This window comes from Salvelinus alpinus, chromosome 2, assembly GCF_045679555.1.
Source record: "Salvelinus alpinus chromosome 2, SLU_Salpinus.1, whole genome shotgun sequence".
NCBI lineage: Eukaryota > Metazoa > Chordata > Actinopteri > Salmoniformes > Salmonidae > Salvelinus > Salvelinus alpinus.
Window position 1 is genome coordinate 13,463,445 of NC_092087.1, and position 26,282 is coordinate 13,489,726.

General features: G+C 41.5%; 3 protein-coding genes across 4 annotated transcripts in view; 1 reads left to right on the top strand and 2 right to left on the bottom strand.

The window, feature by feature from the left end:
* LOC139542571 (protein kinase C and casein kinase substrate in neurons protein 1-like) overlaps positions 1–2,337 on the bottom strand; it is a 45,533-nt gene extending 43,196 nt beyond the window's left edge. For both annotated transcript variants that reach the window (XM_071348167.1, XM_071348193.1), the window contains exon 1: positions 2,221–2,337. The gene's annotated coding sequence lies outside the window, so the exon portion shown is untranslated. The remainder of the gene's footprint in view (positions 1–2,220) is intronic.
* A 1,292-nt stretch (positions 2,338–3,629) lies between these two features.
* LOC139542596 (small ribosomal subunit protein eS10-like) lies at positions 3,630–6,977 on the top strand. Its single transcript, XM_071348214.1, has 6 exons — positions 3,630–3,762; positions 4,491–4,640; positions 4,990–5,164; positions 5,628–5,714; positions 6,282–6,337; positions 6,891–6,977. Exons 2-6 carry the CDS (start codon positions 4,491–4,493, stop codon positions 6,936–6,938), a joined length of 516 nt encoding a protein of 171 aa, XP_071204315.1. The 5' UTR covers positions 3,630–3,762; the 3' UTR covers positions 6,939–6,977.
* Positions 6,978–7,230: 253 nt separating this feature from the next.
* On the bottom strand, positions 7,231–26,064 carry LOC139542589 (diphosphoinositol polyphosphate phosphohydrolase 1-like). Its single transcript, XM_071348202.1, has 5 exons — positions 25,719–26,064; positions 24,170–24,280; positions 11,726–11,770; positions 11,537–11,621; positions 7,231–11,414 (listed from the first exon to the last, which is right to left on the bottom strand). Exons 1-5 carry the CDS (start codon positions 25,815–25,817, stop codon positions 11,218–11,220), a joined length of 537 nt encoding a protein of 178 aa, XP_071204303.1. The 5' UTR covers positions 25,818–26,064; the 3' UTR covers positions 7,231–11,217.
* Between the last annotated feature and the right edge of the window lie 218 nt (positions 26,065–26,282).

The window sequence follows — 26,282 nt, forward strand, 5'->3', positions numbered from 1 at the left end:
CTGTATGACCCTGCACTTCTAGTTTCATCGTGCCCTTCACTTCAGAGTAAAACCCTTATGTGGACCCATTGCGGCAGGCATCATAACAGACTTTGATAAAAACATAGATAAATGTGTTGGTTTATTCATCTCAAACAGCAGATGGCTTTCATGCAGCTCATTTATGCTCAGAACGCAAACACAGAGCATGGCGAGAGAATGAGAATGTCTGAGAGGAATGACTGTTTTTCTGCTGACCAAACAACACGTGGACACTTGAACAGAGCCAACTCTTAAACAGTGCTGAAGACACACTTCTTGATCTGGAGGAAAAAGTTGGCATGGAGTATCGCCAAGGCCAACCTATGTGGAGATCCAAAGAAATGTTCCAGGTGTTGGTTCGGCTGAAACTAAATGGACCTGCACATTGCTAGGCCTATACTCCCTACTGCTTTTCTTCAATGAACGATTTCGGCTTGAAATGGGGCTTCGCCAGGACAGACAGCAATGAAATTAACCTGCATGTTATTGTGCTCACTTCCTTCTATGGCCAGGTGTGGACCAGCAATGTGCTCTGAGGTTCAGTCAGGCCAATGTCATTCAGCATGGTGATAGTGGTGGTGAGCTGAGAGTTCAGGACCCTGGACAGTTCCCTGTTGAACAGCTCTCTCTCTCTCTCTCTCTCTCTGCAGATGGAGGTCAGACAACCTCACTGAGAAACTCCAGAGTTAACACCACCAGCTGGTCCAAGCCAATAAATCACACAGAATTGTTTCTTTGGGGCAATTCCCCCAAATTAAATGCGTCCATGAACACAAACACTCAGCTGTCTGAGAGGCTGCAACAAACATATGCAATATATTTAATGTTATTATGAGGTAGCAGCTACCCTTTAGCTTTTGTAACCAGATATCATGTCTCACTGTACTGGTTACAGCATCCTCTCAGCTGACCCTCCATCACAGAACCTGAGCAGACCTGACTCACATTAGGACATTCTGCGTTCACACATGCAGCCCAATTCTGATATTTTGCACAATTACTGGTAAAATAGCTGATCTGATTGGACAAAAGACCAATTAGTGGAAAAAGATCAGAACTGGGCTGCCTGTGTAAATACAGTCCAGAACCATCAGGAGTCAGGACCTGTAGAGAGGTCTTTATCTGAACCACTGCTAGGGTCCACTAGCTTAGTTGGTTCAACCAATTCTGCTCCTATTGGTGATTATCCCATATCTCTCAAGCTTACTCAAGGAAAGACATGCTCCACTAATACATTTAAAAGCCTGGATGGTGGATGGCATTGATATGAATACTGTACTAGATGTATAGATCATTTATCTGTTAGGTTGTTTATGGTATGTTGGAGGAAAATGCCCGCTTAAGGAACATTTCTATTTTCTGAGAACAAAAAAGTTTGGTAAAAATATAGATGATTTGTTCACTGAAGTTAGTTGTAGATACTGTAGATGATTTGGACATGATTTGAAAATGCTAATATGGGTACTATTGAATTGTATTAGATTGTCCTGGGGGCATTTTGCCCCAAATATACTAACTTTAAATATCATTATTTTATAAAAACTGATGGCAATCTCTCTAGCCAAGTGGATTATTTTTCTTTAGGCTCCCTTAATGGTATATATATATATATATATATATAAAAGTTTATAGATATGACTATATTTGATTAAATATAGGCTTAAATCTTTTTCTAAATTACAAAATATTAGAGCAATGTACCTGAACATTGTTTTGTTGGAGTGACTTAAACAGTTGAGATGAGACTGCTTACATTTTTAGTTGCGCAAGAGTAGTGGTAGCCAGGGAAAGTGTCGATGGTTTCTGTTGTTGCGTGAAATAAAGTGGTTTCTGTGAGAATTACAGGCAGGGGATGTTCAACCCCAAACCATCCTATTTTCCTCATTCAAAATGAATGAAAACAAATTAATCATATAAATAGTTATTATGTGAAGCATGCTATAGGTGCGGTATAATGGCGTTATTTGACAGTCAAAAGGCTATAACAGCTATATATTGTACAATTTATGCTACTAAAGAATAAAGCAACAAAAAAACTGCAGGGTGGGAAAGTCTCGCTGCCGCGGGTAGCAGCAGTATGAAAGGGGTTGCGTAGCCTACCAGTCAAACGATACTGTTCTAGTCTATTCTTCTTGCTCTTTCTAGTTTCTACTCAACCAAACTACAAATTGCGAATGCGCATATAAATGCATGACATACCAGAGAACGCAATGCGATGTGTCCGACTCCCCTGTTGGCCTAAATATACAAATGTTTCCGTTATAATAGCTAGAATGGTCGATAGACCCTGCTCAGTCAACTGACAGCAAAGGCTTGCCTTGTGTGTTGCACTTAAAGTGCGGGGGGCAAAGAGGCGACAGATGGGGGATGGTCCCAGGGCCGGCTCTAGCCTTTTGGGGGCCCTAAGCAAGATTTGGTTTGCCCCCCCTGAATTCTACACATTTTTCCATGACTTATGCCATGTTAATTATATCTGAGTGAGAGTGACTAACAAAATCAATGGGGGCCCCCTGGTGGTCAGGGCCCCTGCCCGGTTAGTTTTCGGACATGATTACTACAAGTTTAGAAACTGGCTAGCCTAATTTACCAATCTGAAAATTGTTAGCTGACATGGCTAATTGAGTGACCGTCATTGACTGACATAACAGAAAAATAGCTGATACACAATGAAGTTTTGAACGTACACCTTGTTGACACCCCAACTTTTTTTTTATAAATACCCTAGCGGACTGGGGCCCTAAGCGACTGCTTATGCCTGGAGCCGGCTCTGGATGCTCTCCCCCCTATCTGAGATATCTACTGCAGCCCTCATCCTCCACATACAACACCCGTTCTGCCAGTCACATTCTGTTATTAAAAGTCCCCAAAGTACACACATCCCTTGGTCGCTCCTCTTTTCAGTTCGCTGCAGCTAGCAACTGGAACGAGCTGCAACAACAAACACTCAAACTGGACAGTTTTATCTCAATCTCTTCATTCAAAGACTCAACTATGGACACTCTTACTGACAGTTGTGGCTGCTTTGCGTGATGTATTGTTGTCTCTACCTTCATGCCCTTTGTGCTGTTGCCTGGGCCCAATTATGTTTTTACTCTGTTTTGTGCTGCTACCATGTTGTACTGCTGCCATGTTGAGTTGCTACCATGTTGTTGTCATGTTGTGTTGCTACCATGCTGTGTTGTCATGTGTTGCTGCCTTGCTATGTTGTTGTCTTAGGTCTCTCTTTATGTAGTGTTGTGTTGTCTCTCTTGTCGTGATGTGTGTTTTGTCCTATATTTGTATTTAATTTATTTTACATGTTTAATCCCACCCCGTACCCACAGGAGGCCCTTTGACTTTGGGTAGGCCGTCATTGTAAATAAGAATTTGTTCTTAACTGACTTGCCTAGTTAAATAAAGGTTAAATGAAGAAAAAAATGAAAAAAGCTTGCAAGGATGATTGGAACAGGTTCAGATTGAAGTGGTGTAAACTCAGACAGTGTGCTGCAGAGATGTGTTCATTAATTAGACTATGTTATTAACAAAAGTACATGGCTATTTTACCCATATGGTAATAATAGTAAATAGCAAAAATTACAATGATAATAATTTAACCATACTGGTAATTCAATTTATCTTACTACAGTTTTCCCGCCAGCTCAGTAGATGGCGTTAAAGCTGCTAGGTCCAACGCCTGCGCGTAAACGCTCTTGAACAAGTTCTGTCTTTCCTTCCGGCTCCGGTCCCCTAGCAAGTTGTAAGGTAAGTAAATTCTGGGAAAAATTATCGTAATAAATCTCCAACATCTTACATTGTATGAAGCTGTTACGCTCAGTTTACATAGATGTGTATCTCGTTGTTATAAACATCCACACATTTCCCAAAAAATAATTGTATTACTCGAGAGGTAGGCTGATATACACAAGGTATTCTCGGTAACTACCCTGGCATGACTGCATTTTGGTCAACGCTCGATAGCTTCTTTTTTAAATTTTAACTAGGCAAGTCAGTTAAGAACAAATTCTTATCTACAATGACGGCCTACTGGGTTAACTGCCTTGTTCAGGACGACAGATTCTTACATTTTCGGCTCGGGGATTCGATCCAGCAACCTTTCTGTTACTGGCCCGACGCTCTACCATTAGGCTAACTTATCTGACGCCCCCAAGTTAGCTACCACTTTGCCGGATGCAACAGATACACGTTTAAGTGTGGCGTTATCGTTATACTCTATATAAGCCTTGTAAAAAATAATATATATATTAAAGTTCTCTGTTACCCACCGCATCTGGGAAATGAGCCCATACCATAGTTGTCCGACGAAGCTGGTTAGCTATCGACTGGGGTAGATGGTATAGGGCTCCCAATCGTGGTCAAACCGTGACCACCTTGTAGGCGAATGTAAGCCAGCCAGTAATTGTGGGTAGATGGACATCGCTGTTATATTGCTTGCACGCGAACGCTTGTCTCATTGTCGTTTGTGTGAACAGATGCTGATGCCCAAGAAGAACCGTATTGCGATCTATGAGCTCCTCTTCAAAGAGGGCGTCATGGTGGCAAAGAAAGATGTGCATCTGCCTAAGCACCCCGAGCTTGCCGACAAGAACGTGCCCAATCTTCATGTGATGAAAGCAATGCTGGTAAGATAAACTATTGCTTCTACTTTGAGTTGTTATCATCGTTTTATCCTTTGAGACTGGGGTGCAGGTCTTGTGTCAAGTAGCATGATGTACAGGCAACATTCCAAGTGTGTTTGGTAACCAGTTACGTTGTATCTAAAGTCAGATTTGTTGATGTGAAGACCTGAAGGTGAATTTTGTGAGGGGACTACAAGGGTGACTGAAGAGATGATGCATATCTGATGTGGATTTGCAGACTTGTACTCAGTTGGTCTACATAAAGAAGTTTCCTAGCATGCCTTGTCTGAGATTTTTTGACTTTATCGTATCTCTGGCTAGAAAATGCATGTTTTGCATGTTTGTCTTTCAGTCCTTGAAGTCACTTGGGTATGTTAAGGAGCAATTTGCCTGGCGCCATTTTTACTGGTACCTCACCAATGAAGGTATCCAGTACCTGAGAGACTTCCTGCACCTTCCACCTGAGATTGTTCCTGCCACTCTGCGCCGCCAGATGCGTCCTGAGACCGCAAGGCCCAGGCCCAAGGGTACGTCCATTTATAGGCCTACCATGTTCACACTGCTGAGCTGTGTACTACACATCCACTGTAGTTGCTGGAACTGTGCTGAAAGGAAAGTTTCCAAGCCAGCACAGTAATGTGAATCTGGTGTTACTGTTCCTAGTAAGGCCCTACTTCAATAAACTGGGCTGGAGCATTCCAATCCTGGGGGTTTGCAGTGTGCTGGCTTTAGTACCAGCTCAGTACTAACAACTGATTCAACTAATCGTGGTATTTTTTAATTTGGGCTGATTTAGTTCAATCATGTGGGTTAGAGCTGGGGTTGAACAGGTCTGCATACACTGGTCCTCAAGGACCGGACAGTGAGGACTATTGAATTTAGTGCTTTAAAGCCCTAGGTGCTGATTGGACCTCAACGTGATGATCCTTCCTGTGTTTTTGAGCGTCTTTAACCTCCCACTCAGCTGAGCGTTGTCATTTCTTTATCCAGGTATGGAGGGAGAGCGGGGAGAGAGACCCGCCCGCTTCAACCGTGATGGGGGTGACCGAGACAATTACAGGAGATCTGCTGCACCACGTATGTATAGTGTTACAGGATCCTGCTCATCCTAAAAAGTAGCTTTCAGCCAACTGGCCATTTCATCTGCTGACTAGTGTGCTTTGTAGATTAAAATACACTGATGGTAACCCTGCCTTGGTTTCCAGTAGTTGATCACATTTGTGATCAGTAATGACTTGTCTCAGCCTTTGTGTAACTAGTGTGAAGGTTGATGTTGAACGGGTGAACATTTTTAGCTTACAACCTATCAGAAATGACATGGTCATTCACATTTACTGATCACGAAAAGCATGCAGTTACTTGCTGTGTAACTCTGATAGAGCTAAATGTGCACAATTGTTTTGCATGGAATAATCAAATGTTTAGTCCTGACTATCTTCAATAGGTGATATTAAAATCAAAAAGTTAACATTTATTTAACAATCCCTTAAACCGCATGTAGTTGTCAATAGTTTGTGGATATGGGGTCTCCTTGCCCCCCAGCAGCCAAATCAAACTTGTGACGTTTTATTGAAAATTACACATAACTTAAAACATTATTGGGCGAAAGAATGTTTAGTTTACAAGCTGTTTTTTTCTTTACAGCTGGTGGAGACAAGAAAGCAGAGGCAGGTGCTGGTTCAGCTACAGAGTTCCAGTTCGTAAGTACTGTATTGCCTTTTGCTATTGTAGTCCGAAGCAAGGGCGTATTCATTACGCCGATTCTGTTCCAAAATGTTTCCTTAATGGAAGCAAACAAAACGGGGCCTACCCGATTTTGTCTAATAGAAACTCGTTTTAACTGTTTGGACTAATGATTGCACCCCGGGTGTTCTCAAATCTGTTCCTGTGGAGCCACTCAGTATGCTGGTTGCACTGACAAGTCTAAATAACAAATGATCAAAAACGATTAAGTTTATTGGATAGCCGACCGTTGAAAGGTTGTATACATCTGTTACTAGAATAGGAAATGTTCTTTTGTTGGCATTTAAATTGAGACTCAACTATATGACATTACCATGAGCAATTGTAATTGATCAGCTGGTTTGAAAAACTGCATACCTTGTGTAGCCAGAAGCACTGGTCTAACGCATTGAGTAAAGTTATTCGGGTAGACAAATTCAGGACATGAATTGGAAACATAACCGTATGATTGTTTTCCTGACCAACTGTTGTCCTGTGATGTGGAAGCTTACCCTTCTCTCTTGTTTTCAGAGGGGTGGATTTGGACGTGGCAGAGGACAGCAGCCTCCTCAGGAGTAAATTTCTATCAATTTCTTTACAATAAACACACAAAATGCAGCTCTGTCCTTTTTCTTTGTCAGTGCTTTAGATACTGGCCATTCTGGATTCATGTAGTATTTTTCCACAATATACATTTACACTTTGTGTGGAATGAGGAGTGTTAATTCACACACTACAGTAATTATACTAACTAAAGCTTGGCAAAGGTTATTCAAAGTGCAGTCTTTCAGTCAGGTGTTAATCAACAACTATTAAAAGCAGAATAAGCAGCTAGACGTGATGGTTCATAAAAGCAAATTGAATCCAGATCTGAAATACTGGTGTTTTTATTTGTTGGCACATTTTTATATTACAATCTTCAGTCCACTGGTTTATTCCACAGTCCCAAATGATGAGAAATAAAATTCCAGAGATGTACCTTTACTACAAATATGTAGGGAAACTAAAAGGCTGAGGTCAAGAGCTTATGTTGAGGGAAATGGAAACATATTAGCTAGTCCAAATAGCTTTTTACACAATCACATCGGATTACGATTTTTGCCTAATCAATTTGTACATAGTGGGAGTATCACCCGACTTGGTGGACGGTCCAATTGAAAAAGGATCAAGCTGTTAACCACTATCCCAATTAAATGCTATGCCATGAATACTGCAGAATGCTCAACTGAACATTGAGGCAAAACATTTTCACGTGGGTTGTTGCAGAATACTGCCTGGCCACTAGCTGGTGTTAATCGTTTCCCAGTGGTCATGTGATTTCCAATATCTAGTGTGTTGAAGGACCATGGCCTATTGGAGCAGAGGTCGCTTTTGGGCCTTTTAGAAATGCATCCTTCCTACTTTCATTCATCCTCAAGGCTTTGACAGCAGTGCTGTGTAAAATCATCCCTTAGGAAGAGAAATGCATGTATAAATCCTTATCCACTTCAACTTTCATTGCCCATTGCATTAAAATAAGTTAGCAATTGTGATATGGAAAGGGGAAAACATACACTTTAGGTTTTAGTCGTGTATCGGAGAGCCTCTAGCTAAAGCAGCACATGTACAACACATCTTGTCAGGGACACAATAAAATTGACAAAGGTTAAAGAACAAATAGTCATTGATGGGCTGTTACATGATATCCATTTTTTTTCTCCCCGCGCTTGCCTGCCCTCGTACCGATTTTCAGTAGAACACCTTTGTCAGTCACACCGATTTCCCAGCTCTAAGCTGATTGTTAAATCATTATCATTGAAAGAAAATGGTGGACTTTAAGGGAGGCTGACCACAGAATTGAAATACAGGTCTAAATGTATTCTGCTCTGTGGGTTTGACAGGTGATATTGGAAAGGATCCGGTCTTCACTAGACAGTTCCAAGACTTTGCCCCCAAACATTGATGCAGCTCATTTAAAAAGCAATACATCTTGGTTCAAAGTCCTAGGCCTTTGTGAGAGGGAGGGGGGGATTCCTGTAGCATTTCTATTGATGTCATCCACTCAACTTAGTTACACCCTTAAAGATATTTCACATCCATTGCCAATTAGAGAACAGGCCTACATCATTGAGTCTGGGATTGGGGAGAACATAGATAACGCTCCGTTTGGAGAGCGAATGATGAGCTACTGAAACAATGACGGGGCAAAAGAGATAACGGGGGAGATGTAGTGGCCTGTAAGTATAAGCGTTGGTTGTCAGAGACTAGGATAATGTCATAACAGCGCAGTGCTGCCATGTATGGTAGACTAGTGGTTTGGAAGTGCTCAGCGGAGAATCTACATTTCGGCCTAAATTCAATTAGAATAAGAGTTAACCGGCAATAGCCGACACCTCCAACTGTGTTGGAGCCATCAAATCAGTGTGCAGCTGCTCTTGATCATTGTTACAATGCCACACCCGTCCAACTTGCATTAGAAGCTTAGAACGAGAGCCTACACTATTTAAAAATAATGCTCAAATTGAAAATCAGAAAACAAAATAATCGAAGTGTAAAAGCCTAATCGAAGTGTAAATTATATCTCACATTCCAGTGTTCCAACTTGTAAACAAGGCTACATGGGGTTTCTCTTAATGTGACTCCGTGCAGCCAATGGCAATGTCCGCTCTAGGTATAATGCCAGGAGCTGCCAGTGGATTTGACAGCTCTAATGCAGTTCCACACAGCCAAGAGAACCGCTATGAGGATGTCGGCTAACGCGGATGTGATTGAATCGAGTCCTTTGTATGTTAACTGTGATTAACTTCACTTTATTACCTCGGCCTCAGTTGCACATGGTCTTCATAGAACATCTGAGGCGGCATCTCAGCTGCTTATATCATTTGAGTTCTCAACCCCAGCCCTTATGTACTGTGTATCAAAGCAACTCATCAACAAAACTTCCAAACCCAACATCACCGCTTGTTTGGGAATCGAGTCAACTCTACAGCCATGTTTGAGCAACATATAGCACTCACAAATGCGTCAGAGAAACTGTTTTTGTCATTTGTACACTCACCTTTGTTCTAAACAGAAATAAAAAATTTACGATACAACATCTTACATGCCATCTACAGCCCCTCCAGTTTCACAGTATTGAACCACTGCTCCATGCCACATCCAAGGCAAGTATCGCAGGTAGGCTAGAGAGACTTTTGCCAGACGTTTAAGAGAGCAAAAAACTATCCAAAAGCATTTTTACATGTTAAAAACAAAGTATCCAACTGTACAAGGCTCATTTGTTCTGCATCTTGCCAAGACAGCATTTTAGATTCCATGACTTTGAATGTCAAGCAGGTAGGTATCATGTGTTTGTTCAGGAATGCAGATTCTATACTAAAAAATACCTTACTGAAAAGTAATCTAAAATACCCATCTAGCTGTCTGGTGTGATAAATAAATGCTATGAACAATGTAAACATCTGCTATAAACTGAGGTTAATGTGAGTCGGGAGAATCTGAAAATGTGATTAAGAGTTATGTGTTGGGTGAAGGTAAGTCAGTCCATAGAGGCACTGCAGGCCGCAGTCCTTTCACCCTCTGGAAAATAAATGGAGGAAGACTGCAGTCGTTCACATCATGCAATTCCAAATGATAAAAACGGATACATTTCGGTCGGTAGGGGATCTGCCAACTGTTTTAGTGTATAGTGAACCACTATCAACAGACTAGGGGAACATTAAAATAGATATAGACACTGGAGAAATAAAATCTCTATAGGAGACTTTTCTACATCTTTAGTTGAGTAGACCTTTCTATAGTATATTTGTTGCCCAAAATGTAATATTGAAATGGCTGGCTAGCTTCCAGACTAAGGGAAAATGTACACTTGACAATCGGGTCATAACTCCATGTAGAAAAGGGCCTAGTCTTTCGAATGAAACCTGCAAAATATTAACACCAATAACCACAATACAGAGCTAAATGAAGATAATTCAAAGACCTTGGTTACCACAATTGCTGCACAATCAGTGTCAGGTCACCCCAATGTGTAAGACAAAACATACCAGTGCTCATGCAAAACAAGTAACTTTCCACAATCTGTCCATTCAGATACAGAGAACATTTTCTATTGAGGCCGACCGATATATCAGTTCACCGATATTGTCGGCAGATATTGGCCTTTTACCACTATCGGAAGAAAATTCCACCGATATTCAATAAATAAGATGAAAAATGGGAATCTCATGCTGATCTGAACACTTGCCGCCATTCTCATGATGGGTCATTATCACAATGTATGAAATCAACATTAGAGGCATAGTTATTGAACAACTGCTCTCTTGGATGGTAATTTATAAGAATTCAGTGTGGGGGAAAAAACAACACTCACTTCCCAGCTGTAAAACTGTATATCGGCACGTTTTACCCCCCAAAAGAAATCTGAATCGGACCCAAAAAAAACAACGGTCGGGCTCGAATTTCCTATACTTAAGAGGGAACACTCTTGGCCACATTCATTCACAGAAAATAACCAAAATACATAAAATACCATTGAAAGCCTTGAGCTTAAGCACTAAGTATACACTTTTACATCACAACAGTAAAAAGTAGTTCTTGCATTCAATAAACACCACGCTAAGGGCGCGTTAAGGTAGTAGAATGGGGGAGTGAGGGATGCTTCATGCAATTTTCAATACAATAATAACAAAAAGGGTCAAAAATTACATTTACAAAGTGTTTCAGAATCTTCACCCAACACCTGTCAAGTCTGCGCCACAACTCTGGCACAAAAGAGTTGGCAAGGCAACCCATGTTGGTATTTGAGATAAAAATAATAGAAGTAAGAGAGAGAGTGGTGGCGAGAGCTCCTGGGGGTTGTGTCAGCGTTGTGTTTTAGTTATCTGATACCCGACACAGAGCTCTGGTTGATGTTGTAGGTGGGTGAGAGTTCTCCGCCTATCGTGGCCACCAGGGGCGTCCCGTTGCTGGTCAGGCAACCTTCCTTGAGAGGCTCGAAGTAGGTGGCCTGCACAGGCTTGTGACACTGCAACACTTGTATGGCATCGTCTATTTTAAACCAATCCCTTTTTCTCCCTGTTAAAGGAACATGAACAGACACCATTTAAGTTAAGCACAAGTTAAGACAAACATGAGACAACTATAACCAGAATTCAAACAATCTAGTGTAATCAGATTTAAAAATGAAAGCCACTCACCAATGTTGACAGAGTCCTCCCAATCTTGCAGGACCTCAGTTACGATAAGAATGTAGACGTAGGTTCTGTGCTTCCTCTCTCGGTTCTGTAAGATATATATTAACTATCTTTTAAAAATTCAGAACAAAGTCAATATTTCTCTCCACTCCCAAATCACATTAAGCATGCCTAGTAAGGTCATAAACTCACCTCAAAAATTCCAACTAGGCGACCTAAAGTCCCCTTCACACCTGCCTGTTGAACAAAAAAACAAACAAGGAAGCGAATCAACACACATATCTAAGGAACTAATACATCATTCTTTCAATCTTAAGGGCCTGTGTCACTGCAGTAATGAGCGATGAATTAGTTGTGTAGCCTGTGCTACAATATGTCCTGAAGATGCCTTTCAAAAATCATCTTTCACACAATTATCCTAATACATCAAAAACGGCACACAGCAGTACCTCAACGCACCAAAGTTCACACCTTAAAAATATATATTTAACCAGGTAGGCCAGTTGAGAACAAATTCTCATTTACAACTGCGACCTGGCCAAGATAAAGCAAAGCAGTGCAACACAAAGAACACAGAGTAACACATGGAATAAACAAACGTACAGTCAATAACACAACAGAAAAGCGTATATACAATGTGTGCAAATGAAGTAAGATTAGGGAGGTACGGCAATAAATAGGCCATTGTGGCGAAATAATTACAATTCAGCAATTAAACAGTGGAGTGATAGATGAGCAGAAAATGAACGTGCAAGTAGAGATACTGGGGTGCAAAGGAGCAAAATAAATAAACAACAATATGGGGATGAGGTAGTTGGGTGGGCTATTTACAGATGAGCTATGTACAGGTGCAATTATCTGTAAGCTGCTCTGACAGCTGATGCTTAAAGTTAGTGAGGGAGATATGAGAAGGTGTTTAAGGCGTTTTGTACACAACTCCCAGAGACTGAGGGGTACTGGGCCAGGTTTATATATTACTAGGGGATGCCAGCAGTATGTATCTTCTTCAGGTTCCAGTTTCAGCCTATTAATAAACCTGGACCCCATAGGCAGTATAGCCCAGTATCAATCCCACACTCTTCATGCCTTCAACCAGATAATATGGGGAAGACCACCACTGGGCTGACTGGTGAATAGGCAGGGTTTGGATAGCCTAGGCCTAATTATTAAGATTAGACTTCAGTTCCTCTCAACTAGAGGTCGACCGATTAAATCGGAATGGCCGATTAATTAGGGCCGATTTCAAGTTTTCATAACAATCGGAAATCGGTATTTTTAGGTGCCGATTTGCCGATTTTTTAAAATTTTAAAATTAATTAATTTTTTAAAAATCTTTATTTAACTAGGCAAGTCAGTTAAGAACACATTCTTATTTTCAATGACGGCCTAGGAACAACGGGGCAGAACGACAGATTTTTAACCTTGTCAGCTCGGGGGATCCAATCTTGCAACCGTACAGTTAACTAGTCCAATGCTCTAACACCTGATAACATTGCACTCCACGAAGAGCCTGCCTGTTAGCGAATGCAGTAAGCTAAGGTAAGTTGCTAGCTAGCATTAAACTTATCTTTAAAAAAACAATCAATCAATGACTGTCATTGCTCCGTTGTGTACTTAACCATAAACATCAATGCCTTTCTTAAAATCAATACACAAGTATATATTTTTAAACCTGCAAATTTAGCTAAAATAAATCCAGGTTAGCAGGCAATATTAACCAGGTGAAATTGTGTCATTTCTCTTGCGTTCATTGCACGCAGAGTCAGGGTATATGCAACAGTTTGGGCCGCCTGGCTCTTTGCGAACTAATTTGCCAGAATTTTACGTAATTATGACAACATTGAAGGTTGTGCAATGTAACAGGAATATTTAGACTCATGGATGCCACCCGTTAGATAAAATACGGAACGGTTCCGTATTTCACTGAAAGAATAAATGTTTTGTTTGAGATTATAGTTTCCGGATTCGACCATATTAATGACCTACGGCTCCTATTTCTGTGTGTTATTATGTTATAATTAAGTCTATGATTTGATAGAGCAGTCTGACTGAGCGATGGTGGGCACCAGCAGGCTCGTAAGCATTCATTCGAACAGCACTTTAGTGCGTTTTGCCAGCAGCTCTGCTGTGATCTGAATTCAAGTCTATCAACTCCCGAGATTAGGCTGGTGTAACCGATGTGAAATGGCTAGCTAGTTAGCGGGTTGCGCTCTAATAGTGTTTCAAACGTCCCTCGCTCTGAGACTTGGAGTAGTTGTTCCCCTTGCTCTGCATGGGTAACGCTGCTTCGAGGGTGGCTGTTGTTGATGTGTTCCTGGTTCGAGCACAGGTAGCGGCGAGGAGAGGGATGGAAGCTATACTGTTACACTGGCAATACTAAAGTGCCTATAAGAACATCCAATAGTCAAAGGTATATGAAATAGAAATCGTAGAGAGAGAAATAGTCCTATAATTCCTATAATAACTACAACCTAAAACTTCTTACCTGGGAATATTGAAGACTCATGTTAAAAGGAACCACTAGCTTTCATATGTTCTCATGTTCTGAGCAAGGAACTTAAACATTAGCTTTCTTACATGGCACATATTGCACTTTTACTTTCTTCAACACTTTGTTTTTGCATTATTCAAACCAAATTGAACATGTTTCATTATTTATTTGAGGCTAAATTGATTTTATTGATGTATTATATTAAATTAAGATAAGTGTTCATTCAGTATTGTTGTAATTGTCATCATTACAAATACATTATAAAAAATAAATCGGCATCGGCTTTTTTTTGGCCCTCCAATAATCGGTATCGGCGTTGAAAAATCATAATCGGTCGACCTCTACTCTCAACCACCTCCTCTAATCAAAAATGGCCACCCTCCGCATCATAATGAGAACGTGAGTGAAGAACATGAGCATTAGAGCTGCATTCCAGTCTATTTGGACTCTGCTGGGTCAGGTCAGTTGAGGACGAGTGGATGTGGACACTGTAGTTTGACTATCTAGGGCTGGGAATTGCCAGGGACCTCCCGATACGATATTATTACAATACTTTGGTGATCATAGGATATGTATTGCGATTCTAAATGTATTATGATTCAATATTGTGATTCGACGTTCTAAACATATTGCTCACCATATGTCTGCTGCAGAGAGACAAGAGAGCCATGAGAAAACAGTTTTGATCAGTCATGGAAATCAGTGCGGAAAACAAACTGACATTTTTTTTTAAATGTAACCTTTAACTAGGCAAGTCAGTTAAGAACAAATTCTTATTTACAATGACGGTCTACACCGGTGAAACCCGGATGACGCTGTGCCAATTGTGCGCCGCCCAATCACAGCCGGTTGTGATAGAGCCTGGATTCGAACCAGGGTGTCTGTAGTGACGCCTCTAGGACTGAGATGCAGTGCCTTAGACTGCTGCGCCACTCGGGAGCCCAATATATTTTGTTTTTCATCTTAAAAAAAAGAAAGAAAACGGAGTCAATTTGTTTGACATTATCGTCAAATTATATCCCGATATGTAACTGCATCGACCCCCTCCCTCCCAATCACTACTACGATCCATAACCCTTGACCTGTTCTTATGACTTTCAGTCCTGGCCGGACTCCAAACCACGCAGCATAAGAAGCTGGGTGGTTTGTCAAATAGCCATCAGAATTAGAGTGAGGGTTATGACCGATTACAACGGAGTGCACTATGAGGTTTAAACCAGCAGCAGCACTGGAGATGGATTGACTCAGTTTGATACTTTTGGAAGGCACTTGCCTATAGATTGGGCGGTATAACGTATACCGGGGGTATTTGTAAAAAGCCACGGGATGTTTTTTTCAATACCGTTAACTCTTTCTTTGAAATGTTTAATACAATTCAATGTTCATAGCTACTTTAAGTAAATGCCTGCAGTCAACTTGCGCAATACCTTAGGGGATGAAGAACGTTGCGTTCTTCATTTCAGCGGTCACATTATTATGAAGCTTTTAATAGTCACGTGTCACATGGTGTTTGTTTACAGGCACACTACGCCGAGACCGGAGCCTTGTGAGTCACTCACTGTTGGGCAGCATGCGCCAGGCAATCTAATTACAGTATGGAATTCACAACTAAATGTTTGCCAGCTAGATATCTTATAACTATTAAATTAACTGTCTAAAATGTGCTAAATGCTCTGCAGTTGTGCCTTTGGTTTGCTCATTCAGTAGCTAGTTGCTATCTAGCTTCTTTCAAAAATCAAGCATTCACTTGGTAACAGAGAATCCCATCCTGGATCAAGAGCCTTGCTGGCTAATATTGTTTTTGTGCGTGCAGCAAACTGTTAATAGCATTTTTTAGTTACTTGTATAGTTTAGGTCAGAAACTCTAGAAAATATTTTTAATATAAAATTGTTAGCATTTAGTTCGCATTTTACATGTACTTGTTAGCATTGCTAACCTTCGGATTACAGAGCATCAGTGGGGTTTGAAAACAGCACCCCTTATCTTCAGTGTCGGTATTACCGAATATCCCGGTATGGCATAAGGTCGGTATGACAAAACATATTGCTCACCATATGTCTGCTGCAGAGGGACAAGAGAGCCATGAGAAAATGAGTTGATCAGCCATGGGAATAAAAGTACTGAAAACAAATTGGCTCCGTATTTAAAAAGAAGATAGAGAACAAGCTATGACATATACTTGAGTTCTGGTGCAGGCACAGCAAACTAGCACAAAAACAATATCTTGATGTGAATAAAAAATACAAATGATTTCCATTAGTGTTTATGGGCAGTGGTTGCTATGGCTGTGGGATTGACTGAGCAAGGTGCTGTTGGCGACAGTAGGGCTATGGATTTCATTCTAGCATGGTCCCCGACGCTGGGCCAATTGTGCGCCGCCCCATGGTTCTCCCGGTCGCGGCCGGCTGCGACAGAGCCTGGGCTCGAACCCAGAATCTCTGGTGGCACAGCTAGCACTGCAGTGCCTTAGACCACTATTATTTCCCCTTTTATTTAGAACCTTTGTGCAAATGTTCAATTAAGCATGTAACAAAATATTAATGTATAAAATCTAAAAGGGGTAAATAGAAAACACTATGTTGCAAACAAAATAAATATAGGCCTAAAAATAAATATTTATATTTTTGGGGGCTTGCCAGTTTTGCATGTTATTTTGGCATTAATACGTGTCACATATCAATTTGCATTTGGTATCTTGGGTTGAGGGTTAGCACCAACTCACGTAACCCCCGTTTCTCGACCGTGTAAAACGGGGCCATTTCTTTGCAGATGTAATCTGTAACGGCAGCGGTTATCTCGTTCCATCTTCGCGATTCGTTGACATATGGGGTGCCGCGGGCAAAATATCAGAGTCGGGGGTTTGTTTTGAGCACTCTACTGTACTTTTTGGGTCTCATCCGTAGACTCTCTCCGTACTGTTTCGCATGATTCTTGCATAGGTGGTAAGAGGTTAGTGGTGTTTGAGCCTGTTGTCGGGACCGGCCTGCGGAATATTTTGCAGAGGACGGTTTTCTGGTCTGTGTCAGACTTTTCATACCCAAACCACATCCATGCGACCGAAGTATCCCCTTTTAGGTACGAGCTCCGTGTCTCCCTGCCATGTTCACTCTCCTCCATGTTTGTTTGTGTTGCAAATTTCCTTCCACATGGCACGTGTGGAAGAAGGCAAAGCGTCGTCCAATTGACAAAAAATATTGCCGTAAAGAGTGTGATTTGCGACACAATGAAACAAACAATATGAAACGATAGAAAAACGTCTATCGTCACACGATACATATGGTCATATCGCCTAGCCCTAGTACTATGCACTATTGTAAAGTGGTTGTTCCACTGGATATCATAAGGTGAATGCACCAATTTGTAAGTTGCTCTGGATAAGAGCGTCTGCTAAATGACTTAAATGTAAATGTAAATGTTGCAAAGGGCATCAGTGTCTTAACAGCGGGATTTGACAAGGCAGGATACTCTGAGCGCAGCCCAATCCAGAAATCTGTCAGGGGCTTCTGATTAAGTAAAATTTTCACAGAACCACTTGTAGCAATTTCAATGAGGCTCTCTTGTTCAGATATAGGTAAGTGGACTGGAGGCAGGGCATCACAGGGATAACGAATCCAGTTGTGTCATCAGCTTCGGGAAAGTACCTGCGTAATTACACAACCAACTCTCAAGTGCTATATCACATTTGACATTGTCCATAAGCTTGAGTCCTTGTTAATGCAGACAGAGAAGAGCTCCAAATTCTGAAATCGTATCCTTAATTTTGTCCCGCACATTGAATATAGTTGCTGAGAGTCCCTGTAATCCTAGATTCAGATTATTCAGGCGAGAAAAAACATCACCCAGATAGGCCAGTCGTGTGAGAAACTCATCATCATGCAAGCGGTCAGACAAGTGAAAATTATGGTCAGTAAAGAAAACTTTAAGCTCGTCTCTCAATTAAAAAAAAAAAAAACGTGTCAATACTTTGCCCCTTGATAACCAGCGCACTTCTGTATGTTGTAAAAGCGTTACATGGTCGCTGCCCATATCATTGCATAGTGCAGAAAATACATGTAAGTTCAGGGGCCTTGCTTTAACAAAATTAACCATTTTCACTGTAGTGTCCAAAACGTCTTTCAAGCTGTCAGGCATTCCCTTGGCAGCAAGAGCCTCCCGGTGGATGCTGCAGTGTACCCAAGTGGCGTCGTGAGCAACTGCTTGCACGCACATTACCACTCCACTAGGTCTCCCTGTCATGGCTTTTGCACCATCAGTACAGATACCAACACATCTTGACCACCAAAGCCCATTTGATGTCACAAAGCTGTCCAGTACTTTATAAATATCCTATCCTGTTGTCCTAGTTTCCAGTGGTTTGCAGAAGAGGATGTCTTTCTTAATTGAACCCCCCCATAAATGTAACAGACATATACCAGGAGCTGTGCCAGGCCCACCACGCCTGTTGACTCATCCAGCATAGAATTCACTAGCTTGTATGCGAAGCAGTAATTGTTTCAAAACATCTCCTGCCATGTCACTGATGCGTCGTGAAACAGTGCTGTTTGATGATGGCATTGTCTATTGTTTTTTTGGCCATTTCCCCCAGCCTTGTCCCAGCCATATCCGCGGCAGCAGGAATAATTACGTCCTCCACGATAGTATGGGACTTCCCTGGCCTAGCCACTCGGTAGCTCACCATATAAGACGCTTCTAGCCCCTTCTTATTAAATGGCACCTATTGCTTTTATACATGTCTTACTACTCGAAAGTAGTCTTAATTCTCGCTCAAAAAACTCCCGTGGCTTATTTTTCAAATGGGCATATTTTGTTTCTAAATGTCTGCGCAAGAGTCAAGGTTTCATCAAGTTGTGAGATAGTACTTTTGCACATATAACACACTGTGGCTGAGGAAAGGCACTACTCCCAATATAAGTGAACCCCAAATCAATGTAGTTCTCATAATATTTGCGCCTCTTCGATGGTCCAACGTTCCCGTCTGTTGTTCAGTGCTTTCCCGGGTAAGGGGGCAGTAGCTCTTCGGTTGCATCAAATTCCCAACTGTCAGTGTCCATGCTAGCTGGGCTAACGACAAATGTAGAACTACTAATGATAGCATTGGATGTGCTCGTGGAAGCAGAACAACTTGTGTCATCGACAGGTGCAGTACTGCTGGTAGTAGCAGTACTACCAGTAGAGCTGGTAGTACTGCTGGTAGTAGCAGTACTACCAGTAGAGCTGGTATGTGTCTATGGACGTGGGCCTTACTTTAAAAAAAAAAAAAAAATTTATAAATTTTTGAGCAAATGGAATGAGCAGCAGCTACATTTGGCTACATACGGACCGTTAGTGGAATTCCTGCGAGAGAGTAACGGTTAATGTGATTGGATGTTAATTATTTGACTAGGCTACCTGTATTTGACATTGTGTTGTTATTTCGCTCTACACCAGATGGTTTAATTGTATTTTTGGGCAGTGAAACGAGGCTACTCAGGTGAGAAAAAACCTCACCCAAATGTATAGCTCCATTGGAAAATATAAATGGACTGTTTGATTTTTTTTAAACTTTATTACATTTTTTATTTCACGGTTGGGCTAGTTGAGAACAAGTTCTCATTTACAACTGCAACCAGGCCAAGATAAAGCAAAGCAGTGCGACACAAACAACAACACAGAGTTACACATGGAATAAACATACAGTCAATAATTCAATAGAAAAAGTCTATATACAGTGTGTGCAAATGAGGTAGGATAAAGGAGGTAAGGCCATAGTGGCGAAATAATTCCAATATAGCAGTTAAACACGAGTGAAAGATGTGCAGAAGATGAGTGTGCAAGTAGAGATACTGGGGTGCAAAGGAGCAAAATAAAATAACAGTATGGGGATGAGGTAGTTGGATGGGCTATGTACACGTGCAGTGATCTGTGAACTGCTCTGACAGCTGGTGCTTAAAGCTAGTGAGGGAGATATGAGTCTCCAGCTTCAGTGATTTTTGCAGTTCGTTCCAGTCATTGGCAGCAGAGAACTGGACGGAAAGGCGGCCGAAGGAGGAATTGGCTTTGGGGGTGACCAGTGAAATATACCTGCTGGAGCGCGTGCTACGGGTGGGTGCTGCTATGGTGACCAGTGAGCTGAGATAAGGCAGGGGTTTACCTAGCAGAGACTTATCAATGACCTGGAGCGAGTGGATTTGTCTCCACTCCACTATTGGTTAGAGCCTGTTGTATTCGGCGCACGTGACAAATAAACTTTGATTTGAATATGAAGCGAGGGCAAGCCAACGAGAACATACAGGTCGCAGTGGTGGGTAGTATATGGGGCTTTGGTGACAAAACAGATGGCACTGTGATAGCCTCCAACACTCTACTCAGCAAATTCGATGCAGGCTATTTTGTAAATGACATCGCTGAAGTCAAGGATCGGTAGGATAGTCAGTTTTACGAAGGTATGTTTGGCAACATGAGTGAAGGATGCTTTGTTGCGAAATAGGAAGCCAATTCTAGATTTAATTTTGGATTAGAGATGCTTAATGTGAGTCTAGAAGGAGATTTTATAGTCTAACCAGACATCTAGGTATTTGTAGTTGTCCACATATTCTAAGTCAGAACCGTCCGGAGTAGTGATGCTGGATGGGCGGGCAGGTGTGGGCAGCGATCGGTTGAAGAGCATGCATTTAGTTTTACTTGCATTTAAGAGCAGTTGGAGGCCACGGAAGGAGAGTTGTATGGCATTGAAGCTCGTCTCGAGGTTGGTTAACACAGTGTCCAAAGAAGGGCCAGAAGTATACAGAATGGTGTCGTCTGCGTAGAAGTGGATCAGAGACTCACCAGCAGCAAGAGCGACATCATTGATGTATACAGAGAAAAGAGTTGGCCCGAGGATTGAACCCTGTGGTACCCCCATAGAGACTGCCAGAGGTCCGGACAACAGGCACTCCGATTTGACACACCGAACTCTGTCTGAGAAGTGGTTGGTGAACCAGGCGAGGCAGTAATTTGAGAATCCAAGGCTGTTGAGTTTGCCAATAAGAATGTGGTGATTGACAGAGTCGAAAGCCTTGGCCAGGTCAATGAATACAGCTGAAATTGTGGAGGAAAGAATTATAATAACAATGTTTAAAAAAAAACATGTATCACATTTTTATTTGGCGTACCCCAGTTTGCTCTACGGCAACTGAGTTAGGAAGGACGACTGCATCTTTGTAGTGGCGGTGTATTGATACACCATCCAAAGTGTAATTAATTAATAACTTCACCATACTCAAAGGGATATTAAATGTCTGCTTTTGTTTTAACCCATCTACCCATAGGCCCATAGGTGCCTTTCTTAGCGAGGCATTGGAAAACCTCCCCGGTCTTTGTGGTTGAATCTGTGTTTAAAATTCACTGCTCGACTGAGGGTCCTTACAGATAATTGTATTTGTTGGGTACAGAGATGAGGTAGTCATTAAAAAAAAAACACATTAAACACTATTATCGCACACAGAGGGCAAGTATGTGATTTAGTAAGCACATTTATATTCCTTAACTTATTTAGGCTTGCCATAACAAAGGGGTTGAAGATATTTCAGCTTTTCATTTAATTAAATCAGTCAAAAATAAAAATGTAATTCATTATTCCACTTTAACATTATAGGGTATTATGTGTAAGCAATTTAATCCATTCAGGGTGTAACAACAACATTTGGAAAAAGTCAAGGGGTGTGAATACTTGCTGAAGGCACTGCAGGTATCGTGAGATTGTATTTTGAGGTCCCTGGCAAATCTCAGCCCTAGTCAACACCTTAAGAGACTGTGCTACCGATGTGATGTCTACACACACAAAACACTGTGCCCAATGGAAAATCAATGGGCAAGCCAAGCCAGAGATGTCAGCTCAGCTGCTGGACTTATGTCTAACTTACTGAGCAGTGAGCAGCCAGGGTAAAAGATGATATCAGCATCCTGCGAGGGATGACTGCTGTGAACAATAAGACTGCTGAACAATTAATCAAATGGCCACCCGGACTATTTACATTGCACCCCCCCCACCTCCCGGTTTTTACACTGCTGCTACTTGCTGTTTATTATCTATGCCTAGTCACTTTACTCCTACTAACCAGTACCACCACACATTGACTTGGTACCGGTACCCCCTGTATATAGCCTCGTTCTTGTGTTACTTTTTTTATTTTATTTTTAACTTTAGTTTAATTAGTAAATATTTTATTAACTCCATTTCTTGAACTGCATTGTTGGTTAAGGGCTTGTAAGTAAGCATTTCACTGCATTTCAAGGTCCACACCCGTTGTATTCTGCACATGTGACAAATAAAATTAGATTGGAGTACAGCGCTCAGTCTGCTCTTTATTCTCCATCTAATGACCCACTAAAAACTGTCTATCAGGTGGTGAAATCAAACGCCCCGTCTCAGTCTGGCTGTTGGACAACTTTCTGAGATGCTACATCAAGTAGCCTAGGCCTAGCGCTGGAAAGTTTTTGCAGGACATTAGCCTACATTTACTGATAGATTAATTAATTAACCTACATGGCTATAGAACAACAAAATCATAATTTTCCCACTTCATCAGGTGGTGAATAATATAGCTAGCCTGCACAAAGACGTCCGAAAATTATTTGAAGAGTCAAAAATAAAATTGGATAATTCTGGATCCTATTTTGCCAGGCTGCACATAACAATAATGCATTCCCTGTATATTTTAGATGAAATAACTTACTTTGTTAAATCATAGGCTACCATCTCAGTAATCTTACTTGGCACTGTTATTTTTGTCTAGAGCCCTGCTGCTAATGTAAAGTAAATGTCCATTAAAACGTTGTATTTATTGTTATTGAGCAAAATAGTTACATTTATAGCAATATGACTTTGTCCATATCGCCCAGCTCTAGCACCTCCCCCAAAATAATTATGCATAATTTCTCGCTTATTTATCGTTATCTAAAAATGTTTTATCGCAATATGGATTTTTGTTCATATTCGCCAGCTCTAAAACATCATGACATGGGATACCTCCCAATAGAATGAATCTGCTGATTATTTAGGCCCTACTTGGCAACAGAGAAACCCTCTTCATCCCCCCCGGTGAAGAAAAGTCCCTGGGCTCAAATGTAAATATTCAATCGTCATGGTTCAATTACAGTGACTAGGCATCAACGTTGAAATACAAAATAGGCTACATTGTCAACACACAAATGTTAGCACATACCCATAGACTTCCAGCCATTGCGCTAACACTAGTTAGCATTGGCTCACGAAACTACCTCCTAACTTCCTTAATACTGGACAGACATAAAAAAAAAAAGGTATCCACGAGTTCATCTGACTCTGGGGAGGTAGATTAAGGGCCTCAGTGCCAAAATCCAGAAGTATCTCTTTAAAGAGATTCTTTGGTACTTTTGTATACTTTTTAGCCAGTAGTTCTGAAAGTAGCGCTAGGAGCCAAAAGTGGTCCCCAAAAGTTGCACACTACGTCACATATGTGCAGATATGTGCACCATGTCATTTTGCTCTCACTCTGCTGTTTGAGCATCTTGCTAGCTGTCACTCAAATGGCAAGGGGCTGAAGCTTATTGGCTAGAACTTGAATTGCTAGGTGGTAGGTCCATGGGGGGGGAATGGCACCGAACTGCTTCCAGTGAACAGGTGCTTTCAAAACTAGGAATTTCGTGATTATGCATGTATGAACGACACATTGACACATTTAGCCCGAAGCGGGCTAAATACTAGTCGCCAAACTTCCTTTGGCACCAACATTCTTGTCTGCTTAGCTACTGTGGATGTTGCCTTTATTTTTTCAGTACACAAACAGAGTATGATCAAGACCAACTGCACCGCCCAAAGCGGATGTGTTTTGACCAACATGGATTAACATGTGTTCAACTCAAAACTTAAAGAGCGATCTTTCAACAAGCTATATCAAGGTAAAAAGCCTACTCACATGGGCAAATCTCAACAACTTGTTGCCATTTGTAATCAAGGGGTGTGGTTTGCAGAAAAAAAAAAACATTGATTATGTCTACCCCAAAAGCCACACCTAAAGAGAGCAACATCTCCAATATCCATAACAATTATGGAAGACACCTACAGGTTCCCTCAAATGTGGGGATACAGGGCGGGAATATAGTTTGAATGATTACAGTCAATGAAATGAGAGTGAAAGAAGCTAACCTCTTCACAGACTTCTCGTGCTGCAGCTACATTGGGCTCCTCTTCTGGCTCCATCCCTCCACCAGGGACGATCCACTTGTCTGGATGCCGACTACTACTCACCAACAGCACCTGCAGTAAGAGGATACAGCATTGAGCACCAGCATTGAGCACCACCAAATCCAGAGTTTCAGGTTTCAATGTAAACACAGCAGAGCGTGTTGTTGAGACAACTTCTCTACGGCCCGCTTCTTTACTGTGTTGATGAAAACGTCAGTCATATTCAAATTACACCTGACATTCGCAAGAACAGATCGCCTAATGCACGTGTCAAAAGTAATTCCACAGAGGGTCAAGTGTATGCAAGTTTTTGCTCCTCCCTTGTACTTGATTGATGCATTAAGGGCACAAATTAGTAAGGAACTCCCCTCACCTGGTTGTTTAGGTCTTAATTGAATTAGGGAAAAAACTGCAGACACTAGGCCCTCCATGGAATGAGCTTGACACCCCTGGCCTAATGCATATAGTTATTATGCATGCATAATTTAGGCATAGTTCCATCGCATAAACAAGCAAGAAACATTACAACCAATGGCGTGTGTAGAGCAATATAAATCATGGATTACCACAGACAGTGATGACAGATGGTTTGGTGACACTGACTTGTCTTTAGCCAGGTTGGCACCCATAATATGGGTCATATGAGTGATGCAATGGGTTATTAGCTGACCTCCAGATAAAACAGCTAGTAGACTTATTCAAGTGATTTGTTAGCTAGATTGAAGGAATAACTGGGTAGGTAGCTAGTTCGATCACAAGCACGGTTAGGTCGTGGTAGTTCCAGTCAAGTTACCTGTTGCTAGTCCCATCCAAGCAAAGGGAGGCCCATAGCTAGCTATTTAGCTAACGGTAGCTATCCATCTAGCAAATGTTGCTAACTAACTAGTAGTTGGCGCTAGCTAAATTCATTTTAATGACGAATCGATACTAGTTTTGAGCCATTGACAATGTTACTAAACATTGATTTTCATTGTGTTTAAAGTGATCGTTATAACCAGAAATATACTAGCTAAAGTTAGTTAGCATTAACAATATGTTAGCTAGATATCAAGAAGATACAGTGCTGGCTAGCGCACTGGTTATTATGTTACTCTCGTAGCTAACGTTAATTGGCTTCGCGTTAGTTAGCCTAGCTAGCTAGGTAACCAACAATGTGGCAAGCAACTAACGTTAGCTAGTAATATTTGTACTGTTTGGTTAGCCGCAACGAGTTAACTAGCTAGCTAGATATAATAAAATAGCACACTCTTTGTAGTTACCAGCTACCAAGTTAGCTGGCTAGTTAGTTAGCTCAACATTTGGCTAGCTATCACAACGTTAACTAGCTAGATATCCCTGGGTGGTCGACCTGTTCGCTGATTCAACAAAACAAACCAACACACCAAAACCAGTAGCTAACAGTTAGCTAAGTTACCTTCCCAATTAGCAAATGACAAACACTAGCTAGGTATAGCTATTTTGGTTTTCCTGAACTGCGGCCCACTCTATACCCCTGCATCCTCGTCCTCACCTCCTCTTCACTTTCACTCCTAAAGCACAGACAGGCGGCCCGCTTCTTGTAGCCATCCCCATCGTATGTCCGGGTTTGATTTAACTTTAACTTCATCATTTCGGGCTACCAATGGACCAAAACTGTAATTCAAACACTGGGAAAGCCGCTGTCTTCGATGCAACGTCCTCCTATGGGTAACCCCGGCGTTATATTAAAATAAATAACTTCTTCGCTTCATTTTCACAAGCATAGGCGCTTCTCCAGCACGGTCGCCATTATGAAGATAACTGCGTAATCAACGTAACATGGCACATTTGAACGAAATTTGCTTTAGGATATTACGTATCTTATTTTGAGGAATACCGCATCTAATTACGAAAAAACGAAACTAAGTAGAGAATTTACGCAAATGACGCTGGTTTCGCGGAGGACGCAATTGCGGGCCGCAATTCAGGGCGTTCCTGCATGTGCGTCCGAGCAGAACCCACCCGACTGCTCGGACGCCTCCAAGTGGTCGGGTAGGCTGTTTGGAGCGTTTATCCGACTGAATTTTAAAAATAATAATAATTATTATTATGTCCC